Source organism: Haliotis rufescens, unplaced genomic scaffold, assembly GCF_023055435.1.
Source record: "Haliotis rufescens isolate VD_foot unplaced genomic scaffold, xgHalRufe1.0.p SCAF_122, whole genome shotgun sequence".
NCBI lineage: Eukaryota > Metazoa > Mollusca > Gastropoda > Lepetellida > Haliotidae > Haliotis > Haliotis rufescens.
This window is the reverse complement of record NW_025963805.1, coordinates 584,405-597,504: the sequence shown is the minus strand read 5'-3', so window position 1 is coordinate 597,504 and position 13,100 is coordinate 584,405. Positions and strand designations below refer to the sequence as shown.

The 13,100-nt window shown below is 40.1% G+C and overlaps 1 protein-coding gene across 1 annotated transcript; it reads left to right on the top strand.

Moving 5' to 3' along the window:
• The first annotated feature begins 1,196 nt into the window (after positions 1-1,196).
• Positions 1,197-9,903, top strand: LOC125378526 (putative ankyrin repeat protein RF_0381). Its single transcript, XM_048393946.1, has 3 exons — positions 1,197-1,550; positions 7,887-7,971; positions 8,282-9,903. The coding sequence occupies exons 1-3, from the start codon at positions 1,197-1,199 to the stop codon at positions 9,901-9,903; spliced, it is 2,061 nt and encodes a 686-aa protein (XP_048249903.1).
• Positions 9,904-13,100: the final 3,197 nt, after the last annotated feature.

Genomic DNA, 13,100 nt, shown 5'->3' with positions numbered 1-13,100 from the left:
AGACCCTGTACTATTTTTAAATGGGCACTCCTATCAAAGAGGAGTTCTTGGGCCTTTTTTCCGACAGCCATCTAACTTTCTTACCGCATATAAAATATCTTAAAGCTAAATGTCTGAAGGCACTTGATTTATTGAAAGTAGTTTCAAATTCGAAGTGGGGAAGGGATCAGACAACCCTCTTACACTTGGATAGATCACTTATCCGTTCCACACTTGATTACGGCTCCATCGTATATTGTGGAGCATGTAAAAGTATTTTTTTTAAAACTGGATACTATCCATCATCAGGGTCTGAGGCTTTGCCTTGGAGCCTTCAGGACTTCTCCCATTCAAAATCTATATGTGGAAGCAGATGAGCCATCCCTTAAACAATGCCGTCTGACATTAGCCTAACAGTACGTCAGTAAATTATATTCAAATCAGTCAAATCCAGCATATTCCATCCTCTTTAAGAAGAGTTTTACACTCTAATTCCGCCACTTGGAATAAGAATCAAATCTGTCGTTTCCGCTGATGAAATTAACTTTCAGGATATTGCCCGCATTCAATTTTTATCATCACCTGTTGACCGGACATAATCCGGACTTAGGAAATCAGACAAAAAAACACTAATTTATAAACAAGAATACAATCAATTATGAAACACTTATGGCACTTATAAATCTATATTTGCAGATCGATCCAGGGATGGTGGCGCAGTTGCTGGTGCCACTGTCATTGCCAGCTAACAGTTCCATATTCACAGCAGAAGCAAACGTCATTTTAACAGCTCTAAAATATATAAAAAAAACAATCTTAACATAAACAATTCATTACTTTTTTCTGATCCCCCTTCGTGCCTTCAAGCTATCAAAAATATGTCTTGTAAACATCCTCGTTTAATCGAGATTATTGAATTATTTAATAATCTTGCTACCAGCCAATATGACATCATCTTTTGTTGGTGACCAAGCCATGTTGGAATTGTTGGTAACACAATGGCCGATGCTGCTGCAAAAGCACAACCACAACGCAGTATTTCGAACGCACCTTTCCAAATCATGCTTCGTTGAAAACGTGCAAAACGTGATTTTGAGACATTGGTCCAGATGCACGTGCGTGATTGTGGTATAAATACCGACGTTGGACTCAGTAAGCAAAAAACCACCAAGAATATGCCCAGACTTACACAAGCACAACGAGACAGACCGATAGGTATGGCCAATGTGGGGGCTACTCAACGTCAGATAGCCAGAACCTTCAACTGCTCCCAGACCACCATCAGCAAGTTGATAATCCGCTACCAACAGACAGGACAGACTCAAGACCGGCCAAGATCGGGAAGACCGAGAGTGACAACACCGACCGACGACCGCTACATCCGGCAGATTCACCTCCGAAACAGACCTGTGACGGCGACGTCAACGGCGGAGACAGCACTAGGGCATGTCATCAGCAGGCGAACAGTCCTTCGACGACTTCGTACGGCTGGTATACGAGCCTACCGACCCTTCCGTGGAATGGCCTTGACCCGTCTACACTGTCAACGCAGACTGCAATGCGCACGAACTGTACGTCAGTGGCAGCGACGTGACTGGGCGAGAGTGCTCTTTACAGATGAAAGTCGGTTCTGTCTGTTCAGCAACGATGGCAGAGTTCGAGTTGTTCGACGAAGGGGAGAGCGACTGGCGCCAAACTGCATTAAAGAAGTTCACCCGTTTTGGGATGGATGCATCATTGTATGGGGTGGCATTTGTGGCCAGATAAAAACACGGATGGTTATCATACGAGGAAACCTGAATGCTCAGCGATACAGGGATGAAGTGTTGAGACCTGTTGTGGTGCCCTTTATTCAACATCAGCCAAGAGGATTAATTTTGCAACAAGACAACGCAAGGCCTCACACCGCCCGAATTGTTCAAGACTACCTGAACAACGTTAACGTCAACGTATTGCCCTGGCCACCTAGTTCTTCAGACATGAACTCTATTGAACATCTCTGGGATCATCTTGATCGTCAGCTGAGACAACATGTACCGCCTCCAGCGAACCGACAGGAACTTGAACAGACTCTATTGAACTTGGATTCCTGTTGACGTTATCCGCCGACTGACGACGTCAATGAGGAGGCGTGTGTTGGCGTGCATGGATTCCCAGGGTGGTCACACTCGCTACTGATGACGTGTTACCTGACTACTGTGTCATTAATGGACTTTTCCTGCACTTTTTCAATGAACTCTGATTTGTGTAATTTTTAATTTGGACCCCTCGACTCTTTCTTTGTGTATTGCGGAGAATGCAATGTCGGCATTACAATGCATTTTCATTCTTATTCATGGAAAATGATTTCTGTTTATAAATTAATCATCATAAATCTCACATATGCCTTTGTTTTTGGTGTTTGGTCAAGTGAAGTCGGTGAAAACTTTCTTTTGCCTGGTAGTTTATTTACAAGTGATAAATATTTCAGTGCATCATCATTAATGGATCTTTTTAATAATGTTCTGTTTCATATTATAATTAGCTTTTTAAAAGAAATTGAACAGATTGATAATTTTTTAATCTGTGCACATACTAATCATTTTGCCGTATCAGTAGTGTTTAACTTCTAACTGAGATTGTTAGTGGCTGTATCATCAAAGAGGGTTGAAGTACTATAAATTTATTGTCCCCCTGAGAGGGTGTGTAAGACCACGTCATTCGAAGTAAGTTTATTCCTAGTACCTGTTTTAGTCGTAGTGTACTTGTTTGTTTTAATTTTGGCTAAACTTGATGATAATCGCAAGCAGCTAGAGGATTGTGCAAATCCTGCTGGGGAACTGTGCAGGTAGCAGAAGTATAGTAATTCCCCACGGTTCCTTGGATGGTGGCCTACCTTTAGTCTCTGGCGATCACTATCCCGTTTTAAAATGTATTGTTATTTATCGTGATATCTTTTTATGGTTCCATACTAGTTTTGAAATATACATCTGTGATAATATAGTTATTTTACTGTTCTTTGACGACGGGTTTTATAATCAAATTGTACATATTATTACTGTCTAACTTGATTTAGTCACGATATGGCTGAAATATTGCCTATGTGACTATGCATCTGTGATACTCTAGCTATTTAACTGTTCTTTGACGACGGGTTTTATAATCAAAGGTACATATTATTACTGTCAAACGATTTAGTCACGATATGGCTGAAATATTGCAGCTGTGACAATAAATATTCACCAACTCACTCACTCCTCGGAAATCTGTTCTTCACTGACAGATGAACAGAGTGCATGTTTGTAAGGAAGTTTGATGTCATATAATGTCTCAAAACTGCCAAGGTGTTCATAGCAGAAAGGTGATGTTTGTGTCAACTAATCTGATTGATCAGAAAGAAATATCTCTTAGGTGTTCAAAACATGGTGTTCATGTTCAACCAGATTCTTCAGAAAGGTAGAAATAACTTAATTCAATTAACATGAGGTAATCAATACTTAACATCAAGAACTACACAGTGCAGTGTGGAATACGTTTCATGTTTCTACCTAAACCAATCCGTCAGTTTGTAAGTTTAAATGATTGCCGTTACGCACAGCAGATACAGCATTCAGTGATTCATTACAACATGTCGTTGTGATTACTATCCCTGGTACTGGATTTGGAAGACTATTCACAACTTCGTCATAATTTTCAAGTATACGTCTGAAAATTTAGCAGCTGTGCCCACTCACAATAAATGTTCAATGGTTTTGAATGTTCATATGCATAGTCGCAAGGCACGTCTTTGCAAACGCATTGTGTTCTGTAAACCTGACTTTTTATTTACACGTTCTTTATCCATTAAACATTCGAAATCAGGATAGGGTATACGGGTTAGAATGCCCACAAACTACTTAAATACTTTAATAGACTTATCTTCACCATATTTTGACATCATTAATTCATGCTACTGATAACATACCAGCTTAATGTGACATTACACGACATGAATTTTTAACTAAACAGCACTCATGAAAAGCAACCACCACGTGGTGAGTGCTGGGTAACACTAATCGCTCTTCCCCTGTGTGGACAGGGGGTAGAATGTGGCGTCAGCACCCGATTGCTTGTCATATGAGGCGACTAAATTGTGCAACCCGTTTGCCGTGGGTTGCGTCCCTGTGGAGGAAGGGATTGTGGTGGTTGAAGGCTCTGGAACCAGGAACAGGTGTTCCTTTTGCCCAATACACCACTTTGACCCTAATTTCACCTACACGGGTGGTAGAATGGGCTAGGTTTTATAATCGGCAGGTCATGCCATGCCCTGTGCATGGTCAACGTCAATTCCTAATTATATAAATATATCATGCAGTAAATATGGTACATTATTGCATTCTGCACATATTACAACTTTAGGTTCTAATCTAGGTTCTAATTGTCTTGTAATAACTGTATTGGGCAGAACCAACCTGAGTTTTATTCTGTTTGAAATTATTAGCTACCTGTGTTTGTGTTGCCAGAGTATAGTAGCCCTAGTGTATGTAGTTGGCTTCCACTGCAACACTGTCCTTGTTGACACTCATGTAACTTTAAATCATGATTTTACTTTGTGTTCTCTCCGACTGTCATATCTTCAGGCAATATATGACCGACTCATGTGTTATCATGGGAGATTTGAATGACCATAACCCACTTTGAGGTAGTAGTGACACCAACACTAAAGGCAAATTACTTGAGGATCTTTTCTTAAATACCGATTTGTGCATCTTTAATGATGGTCCTCACACTTATCTACATCCTGCAACTGGCACTTACTCATGTTTAGACCTGTCACTTGTAGATTCTAATTTACTTAATGAATTTGAATGGTCAGTCCACGATGACCTCTTTGGAAGTGACTATCCTACCTTTTTACAGTCTGTGACACCTTCTGATGTTTCTCCATTATCAAGATGGAATTTTATTAAGGCAAACTGGGCTTTATATGAAGTCCTTTGCACTAATCAACTAAAACCTGATGGGTTTTTTTATGTTCCCGACTCCAAACATAATAAAAGAGCTGATGAATGTATTTTGAAGTTCTCCCCAAATCCTCACATACGTATACCTTGGTTCAGCAATGATTGCAAACTTGCTAGGAAGGGCAAGAAAAAAAGCTGAACAATGTTTCCCTTGTCATCCTATGGTCACAATTTGAATAAGTATAAAATATTAAAGGCTAAAGTACGGCGTACATTTAAACAAAACAAGCGTTAGTCTTGGCAAAATTATGCCTCCAAGATAAATTCACATACGCTGATATCTAAGGTATGGAACATTTGGTATCCACCACCATCTGGTATCCAATTAGTAACCGATACTTCTGATATTGCTGATAAACTTGGTGAAACACGGGCTCAACATTCCTCCTCCTCTAACTATGTCCCTAAATTCCAAAAACATCAAAAGCAGCAAGAAATGAAACATATAAATGTTAATTCAGATAATGGGGAAGATAACAATGAAATCCATTCCATTCATGAGCCCAATACTGCCCTTGGGCAAGCTCATGAAACTTCTACAGTGTCTGACAATATACATTATCAACTCTTAAAACATTTACCACAATACTGTTTAGAAACCCTCTTGAAGATGTTTGGTAAATCTGGACGCCGTGAGAATTTCCTTCTTCATGGCGTGATGCTATGATTGTTCCCATACCTAAGCCTGGACGTGATCATTTCATAGACTAGCTGTGTTTGCAAAACCATGGAACGCATGGTCAATAATAGATTAACATGGTACTTGGAATCAAATGATTTATTAACAAACATTCAATGTTTAGGGCTTCGTTAATCTGAACAAAATTTATTTAAAAATATAAATACAAATCCTACACGTTGTTGCAAAAGATTCTTGATAATCACACACTGTACGGACAATAACATTTGACTTTATTTAACTCTGAACAACACATCATTTTATTATACATTTATGAACCGCACTTATCCAGGTACTAGTATCTGCTCAAATACAGTTTATTTCTTCCCCGACCAGTAGATCCGTAAGCATTCCAGTTATCACTCTCAACTCCCTGGGGAGTATGCAAATCAAATTGCCGACTGGCGTTTTCACATCGACCTCACATATTGGGTATCCATTCCTTGGTGGGTGAACCTAGGCACATTTACGTTGAGCCACTTGCCCAGTATGACACTATACGTTTTGGACACTCGTGAAGAGCAACCTCCCCATGGTAAGTGCTGGGTAATACTAATAGCTCTTCGCCCGTGTGGACCCGGGGCAGAATGTGTCCTCAGCACCCCATTGCTTGTCGCAAAAGGCGACCGAATTGGGAACCTGTTTGCCGTGGGTTGCGCCCCTGTGTCGGTGGAGGACGGGATTCTGGCGGTTGAGGCCACTGGAGCCAGGAACCGGTGTTCCTTTGCCCAACACACAACTTTGACCCTTACTTCAGCTAGACGGGTGGTAGTTTTGATACTTTGTCTCGGATGGATGAACGTATAGTGTTTCCATAATTTGGTCATCCTCCACCGGATGAGTGGGATTTTGAGTGTACGGGGTGAACTAAGGATATCAACAACACTGTCAAGACAAATAGTTTAGGGTATATTTTACTCAAAACCTATTCGTCTCCTGGAGGAGATAGTCCTCGATCCAATAACAGCCAGCGCCACTATCATTCGATCCATCTGTCAATAAAGATCTGTTTCTTCATTATATAGGGGGCACGGGTGGCCCAGTCGTCTAAGGCGCCGCGACTTGCTGTGCAGAGTTGCGATATATAAAATATACATCCAAAATCACTTTTGCGTTTGTTTTCTTTTAGATGCCACAAAATTGTAATTGAAGGTCAAAATAACATGCATACTTCGATTTATTGTTATCATACATGGACATTACTAATTCATTTGAATACCACTGATAACATATCATCTTAAGATGCGAAGAAACCTATCAAACTTGGGGTGGATACATGGTTAATATTAGAGAGCCAATAGCCACCATTGTTCTCCTTACCCTCATCGACGCTAGTTCTAATCGACTTGGCCTCACGCTATAATCTGTACAACCTGAAATCCCTGAACCAGGGCTGTCAGTTGTGTATCTCGTATACATCTTTCAGCATGACAATTAAGAGATGGACGCTTAACATCCGTCACCTGTTAGCAGCTTGCTTGGTATTCGGACAGCTGGTAAATTCAATAAGCTTCATGAACATTGGCATCAAGTTATGTCAATACAAGTGTATACAGTATGGCTGTCGTGGTATTCGATACAGCATTGAGGATCTAACTTGTCACCTATCAGAAATGGACTCAAAAGTGTTTATGAAAGAGACCGGACACTTCATTGGACCTACGCATCTTTCAAATGTAAGATTTGTACACGATGCCTACAATCATCTGCTTTTCGTAACATGACCAATTGTGCACAGTGATGTGTAGGATGACGAGCAAAGAAAACTGCATAGCAGTATCACTGCACCATATATATGATATATGTTCCATGGGCTCATACAGTTTTCTATATGCTGCCATTCACTACTGGAAAAAGACTGCTATCTGACTACTATTGCGCTTGTAAATTCAAAGAAGCTTCATGTGAATATTTTTGGTAAGATGTCGGTTCGAATCCTCTTTTGCCCCCGTTAAGTTTTGGGGGCATGGGTGGCTCAGTCGTCTCAGGCGCCGCAATTCGCTGTTCACAGTTGCGTCCCTTGGGCATGCAAGAAACCTTTGATTCAGAGTTCGAATCATTAGCATCACTGATAACTGCCCTTCCATATTAAACTGACAAGGCGCGAGTCAACTGAACAATAATTCAAGCAGTGTAAGACCCAATTCATTTCCTGATTTTACACAAATTATGATAGTCAAAATTACACAGTGTAATTACTTACTAAACTTACTTAATCCCGAATGTCCCCTAACATCTGCTTTCAGGTCCGAGCAGGCGTCTGTGCATTCAACATTTGTGAAGGGAGGAGATGCCTGGAGACTCGTGCTGGAAAGACTGCCTGTGTCAAAGGTACCTACGCTGCAAGAGGCGACTATTTTTGTGGTAAGAGGCAACTAATGGGACCGGGTGGTTAGGGTCCCTGATTTGGTTGATGCATGTCATCGTATCTCAATTGCGTAGATCGCTGCTCATGATGTCTATCACTTGATTGTCTGGTCCATTTACAGACCATAAATATGGAATTTGGAATATGGAATATTGCTGAGTGCGGCATAAAACAATCAAAGTTACTTACCAACATTTATTGTTAAACATTAATGAGTAACATGCGAAAAGTAAAAATCTAAACCTTGTGTCATGTCTGCATGTCATTTTCCAGGAGGACATAATCAGGCACAACGACAGACCACTGTTATCACTACTCTCATCGATGCCTGCACCGTTGGAGACCTGCCTAAAGTAAAATACATATTGTCTCAAGATATTGCAAACATCAATAAAAGTGGGAAGAAAGGTATGACACCAGCGATGATAGCAGCACAGAAAGGACACAGAGAGATACTTGAATTACTTGTGAAGAAAGGTGCTGATCTGTGTCTATTAGATGATGATGACAACAGTATCTTACATGTGGCCTCTAAAGAAGGAAACTTGGAGATAGTGAAGTATATCCACTCACAGAACATCATTGACATTGAAAGTAGAGGGGACTACGGGAATACACCAGTGATGTTAGCTGCACTATATAGACAGATGGAAGTGTTTTTCTTTCTTGTGAACATGGGAGCTCATCTATCAAAATTGGATGAGGACGGTGAGAATATCCTTCATCTTTCCAGTCGAGGAGGCGATGCAAAGATAGTGAATTGTGTCCTCAAACGAAACGTTGTTGACATAAACAGTAAAGGGGATGACGGGGTGACACCATTGTTGCTGGCAGCATATATTAGGAGAAGAAAAGTGTTTTACCTTCTCATAGAGAGAGGAGCTAATACATCAGCAGTGGATTGTGATAATGAAAATATCCTCCATTATTCCAGTCGAGGAGGAGATGTAGAGATAGTGAATTATGTCCTCACACACAAAATTGTCGATATAAACAGTAGAACGAACGCCTTGCAGACACCAGTGTTTGTGGCAGCGATGTCAGGGAGGACCAAAGTGTTTCAGTTATTGATAAAAAGAGGAGCTGATATCGCAAAAACACATGACAGTACGAAACTCCTTAAATATGCCTGTAAAAGTGGAGCTGCTGATATAGTGAAGTGTGTCCTCAACCTAACCAAGGTGGACATCAACTGTGATTTGTCGGATGGGGCCACACCATTGCTGTATGTAGCACTCTTGGGGCACACTGAAGTGTTTAAATTACTGGTAAGGAAAGGAGCCGATGTGACAAAGGTAGATGATTATAAGGAAAATATCCTTCATCGTTCCTGTAAAAAAGGAAATTTGGAGATCGTGAGATATGTCCTCACACAAAACATGGTTGACATCAACAGTAAACAAGGCAAAGGGATGACAGCGGTGTTACTTGCAGCACAATCGGGGATAAGGGATGTGTTTGACTTACTGACCGAGAGAGGAGCTGATCTGTCAGTAGTAAATACTAATGGGGAAAACGTCCTTCATTTGGCCTGTGACGGAGAAGATAAAGAGATAGTGAAGTATGTCCTCACGCAAAACATTGTGGACATAAACAGTAAACAAAATGAAGGGATGACAGCGGTGTTACTTGCAGCACAATCGGGGACAAGAGATGTGTTTGACTTGCTGACGGAGAGAGGAGCTGATTTTTCGGTAGTAAATACTGATGGGGAAAACGTCCTTCATTTGGCCTGTCGAGAAGGAAATGAGGACATTGTGAAATATGTGTTGTCACATGGCATGGTAGATATAACTGCCATAAATAAGAAGAAATTAAATGCGGCCATGATAGCTAGGAAACACGGTTACTTATCAATAACAAAACTACTGTCAAAAGTCTCTCAAGGGAAGTAATATCCCAATAACAGTGATCATTAATAACCTCTGAGAAAGGACATATGTCAATTAATAGTACACAGTTGGCATGCTCTATATTCGAATGCACTGTGGTTCATTGTTGCATAGAAAAAAGTAAATATTATTTGAAGTAAGACAAGTTCTATGGATGAACAACTTCTTTATTACAATTAGTGCAACGTGTAGATTTTCTAACACCTTTATCAAGCAAGTGATGGATAGTGCTAAACAACATAGGTATATATACTTATTAACATCAATGTTTATGCTATGAATTGATTGATGGACATAGAGAACGGTTCCCTCCCATAACGTCGACCTCCAAAATGCAGACCTCCCAAAAAGCATGCTGGTCACACCTAATTAATGAATGGACTGGTCCACTCCCCTGCTATGGGGGATTATCAATATGTTGAGACAATGAGCAGTAGTGGACAACAACAACATTGTCTTGAAAAAACTCCTCCTTTCTTTAATCTGCACCCTCCTGGTACATCACAAATCTTATTCAAACATTACCTTTAAACAAGTTGTGTGATTTGTGTAAGAATATACCAAATGTTCTCAATCACTAATACTTCCTTCTCTTGTGTATGGTATAACATATAAATATATTTGAACATGAGCTTCAACCTCAAACTAACTCTATTTCTGAGAGATGGACAGCTACTCGAACGTATATAAACAGGGAAGCCAAGGATAAAAATGAAATCATATCAATAAAAGAAAATAGAATAGAGGTCCAAGATGCCCCAAGGGCCCCGTACAAACAACAACCTAGAAGGTTTCCACTCCAGAATCGGCAAGTCCCTCCAGCACAAGCAGACTGGTAGAGATGAATGGAAGCCAGTGGATTAATTGGATGGACATAGGGATTTAGCAATTAGGTGATGGTAGGCAGGCAGGATGTAGTAGCCTTGATCTCTTTTTATTGCTGGCTGGATCCTTTTGATGTAGATGGCTTCTAGGAGTTTTCAGATTTTGTAGTCTGACTGATTGTTGGCCAGGATCTTGATGCTGTTCCACTGGATGTTGTGGTCGGGGTGGGTTTGGGTGTGGTCGGAGATGGCTGATTTTGAGTCATTTTGTTACTGAGGTCTTGTGTTCTTTTATTCTAATGGGTAGGGGCCTAGATACCTTGACACTGACAATATGTTAGATATTGTTCAAAGCATTATGAATAGTATCGGGTAACTTTTACTCATAAAATTTATAGATATGGTCACTTTATGTACTCTCCCGGAAAAGAAGGGAATATTTAAAGAGATGATTGCAGAAATACAAAGATGTATCCAGTGATGGTAATAATAGTGGACTGACCAGGTTTTCCAAGGATTCAAACAACCAAGACAGGAAACAGGGTTGTGTAGTCAAAAACATAAGTTTGTGATGACTTGTTTAATATTGGGTGATGCCCCTACGATTGGTCAAACATTCATTACTACGCCATAACATGGTGCGAAGCAATATGCCAAATGAGAGAGGGAGTATTGACCATTCCCCTCTGTTGTTGTTGGAAGCACGTTTCGGTAATATACAAGTGATTATTAAAGTGTGCGATTGGGAAGCCGGGGTAAAATGTGTCCTCAAGTGTACAATCTGTTTGCCACGCTTTGAGCACCTCTGTCGTTGGAGAAGAAAAATCTGGTAGATGAGTGCACTTGTTCCAGGAACACACCACTTCGAGCCTTACTTGAATTATTCCAGTTCTATAAATTTGCTGGTGACCATGTCCTACATATAATGTATGAACATATTTGATGGAAATTTTTAAAAAAAGCTATACATGTTTATTCTTCAGCGATTGGTATGTTATATGTATGTTGAATAATAAATATTATTATATCAATATCGGAATGAATCTCATTGCAGTGTCAGGCATAAATGGAGATGTTGCCAAATAATTGCCTGAAAAGGGTGACCCTAGCCTTTGACTTATTCCCCTATACAAGACTTCAATTCACTGCACACTATGCTGCCCCCCCCCCCCCCCCCTCCCCGAACTACCCCCCCGAACTAAAGCCCCGACCACGCCCCCACCTTCCACCTCTGACCACGCCCCCACCTTCCACTTCCGACCACCATCTCAGTATTTCCAAAACATATTGCAACTGTACGATCGTTATGCACATGCTTTCATTCTGTACCTTCATATACGCATTACACCAAAAGTCACTTACTTTATTCAACAACAAAATAAATCATTACATTCACAAATAACTGACAATTCATAGTGCTGTATAGAATGATTTCCATGATGTTATCCTTTTTTCAGGTGAATGCTTGACTTACCTTTGCATGTGTTTGTCATGGGTTTACATTTAACGTCATCATTTCTCATCCCTACATAAGCAATACTGTGTGACTTCTAATATGGACAAATAATGAATGTCAATATTTTTTTTCAATTGTGTGAAGTCATCATGAACCTGCAAAAAAATTACTGCTAACACAACAATCCAGTGAATATATATTGGTGCACTCAAATACACTACTTACTGAAAAGGTTCGGAAGAAATTATTTTGTTGTCAACTGCGAAACACGTAGTATGTGAGTTACTTAACCGAAATTGTAAAAAATTTCAACGAATATTTTTCTGCCTAAGTCAACTTTTATTAAAAAAACATTCATATCAATTTCTAGTCCTCTATGATATAGTTTATATCAATTATACATGTAAGCAATACACGACACACGAAGGGACAGCATTTCCCAAACATATCCATCCTAGGAAATGAACGTGTTATGCCCTACGTTTTGAATGTAGGTATCATTTGGCTAAATTTTAATTTATGCAATGAAACAGCATTCACGTGACTATGAACATATACTGAACCGCAAGAGAAACGTTACCCCAAGTAACATTGCATGAAAAGTTGTCATTTGAATATCTGGGTAATTTTTGTTTGAGTTTCTAAAATTTAACATTACCGTGTCCTGAAAAATGAAATTTGATGATATAAAACAAAGTAGATGACAATAAAACCGATCGCCCAAACGCATCACGGCAACGGCCATGGTAACCCGATGCACCTGAGTTCCATGCAAATTGAAATGTACATCCGATCCCCCATTTCTAGCCCTATAAAAATCCACCCAGATCGGATAACATTCATTCGTTGCTACCACATGCCGAGATTGACAAGAAATCAGAGACACCAAGCCCTTGGACGATTGCAAGCTGGACAAACCG

Excerpts from the sequence above, each read along its gene's own strand:
- LOC125378526 (XM_048393946.1), top strand. The coding sequence starts at position 1,197 with ATGGCCAATGTGGGGGCTACTCAACGTCAGATAGCCAGAACCTTCAAC. Across the intron at positions 1,551-7,886 it reads GACTGCAATGCGCACGAACT|GTCCGAGCAGGCGTCTGTGC; the intron begins GTACGTCAGTGG and ends ATCTGCTTTCAG. Across the intron at positions 7,972-8,281 it reads AAAGACTGCCTGTGTCAAAG|GAGGACATAATCAGGCACAA; the intron begins GTACCTACGCTG and ends GTCATTTTCCAG.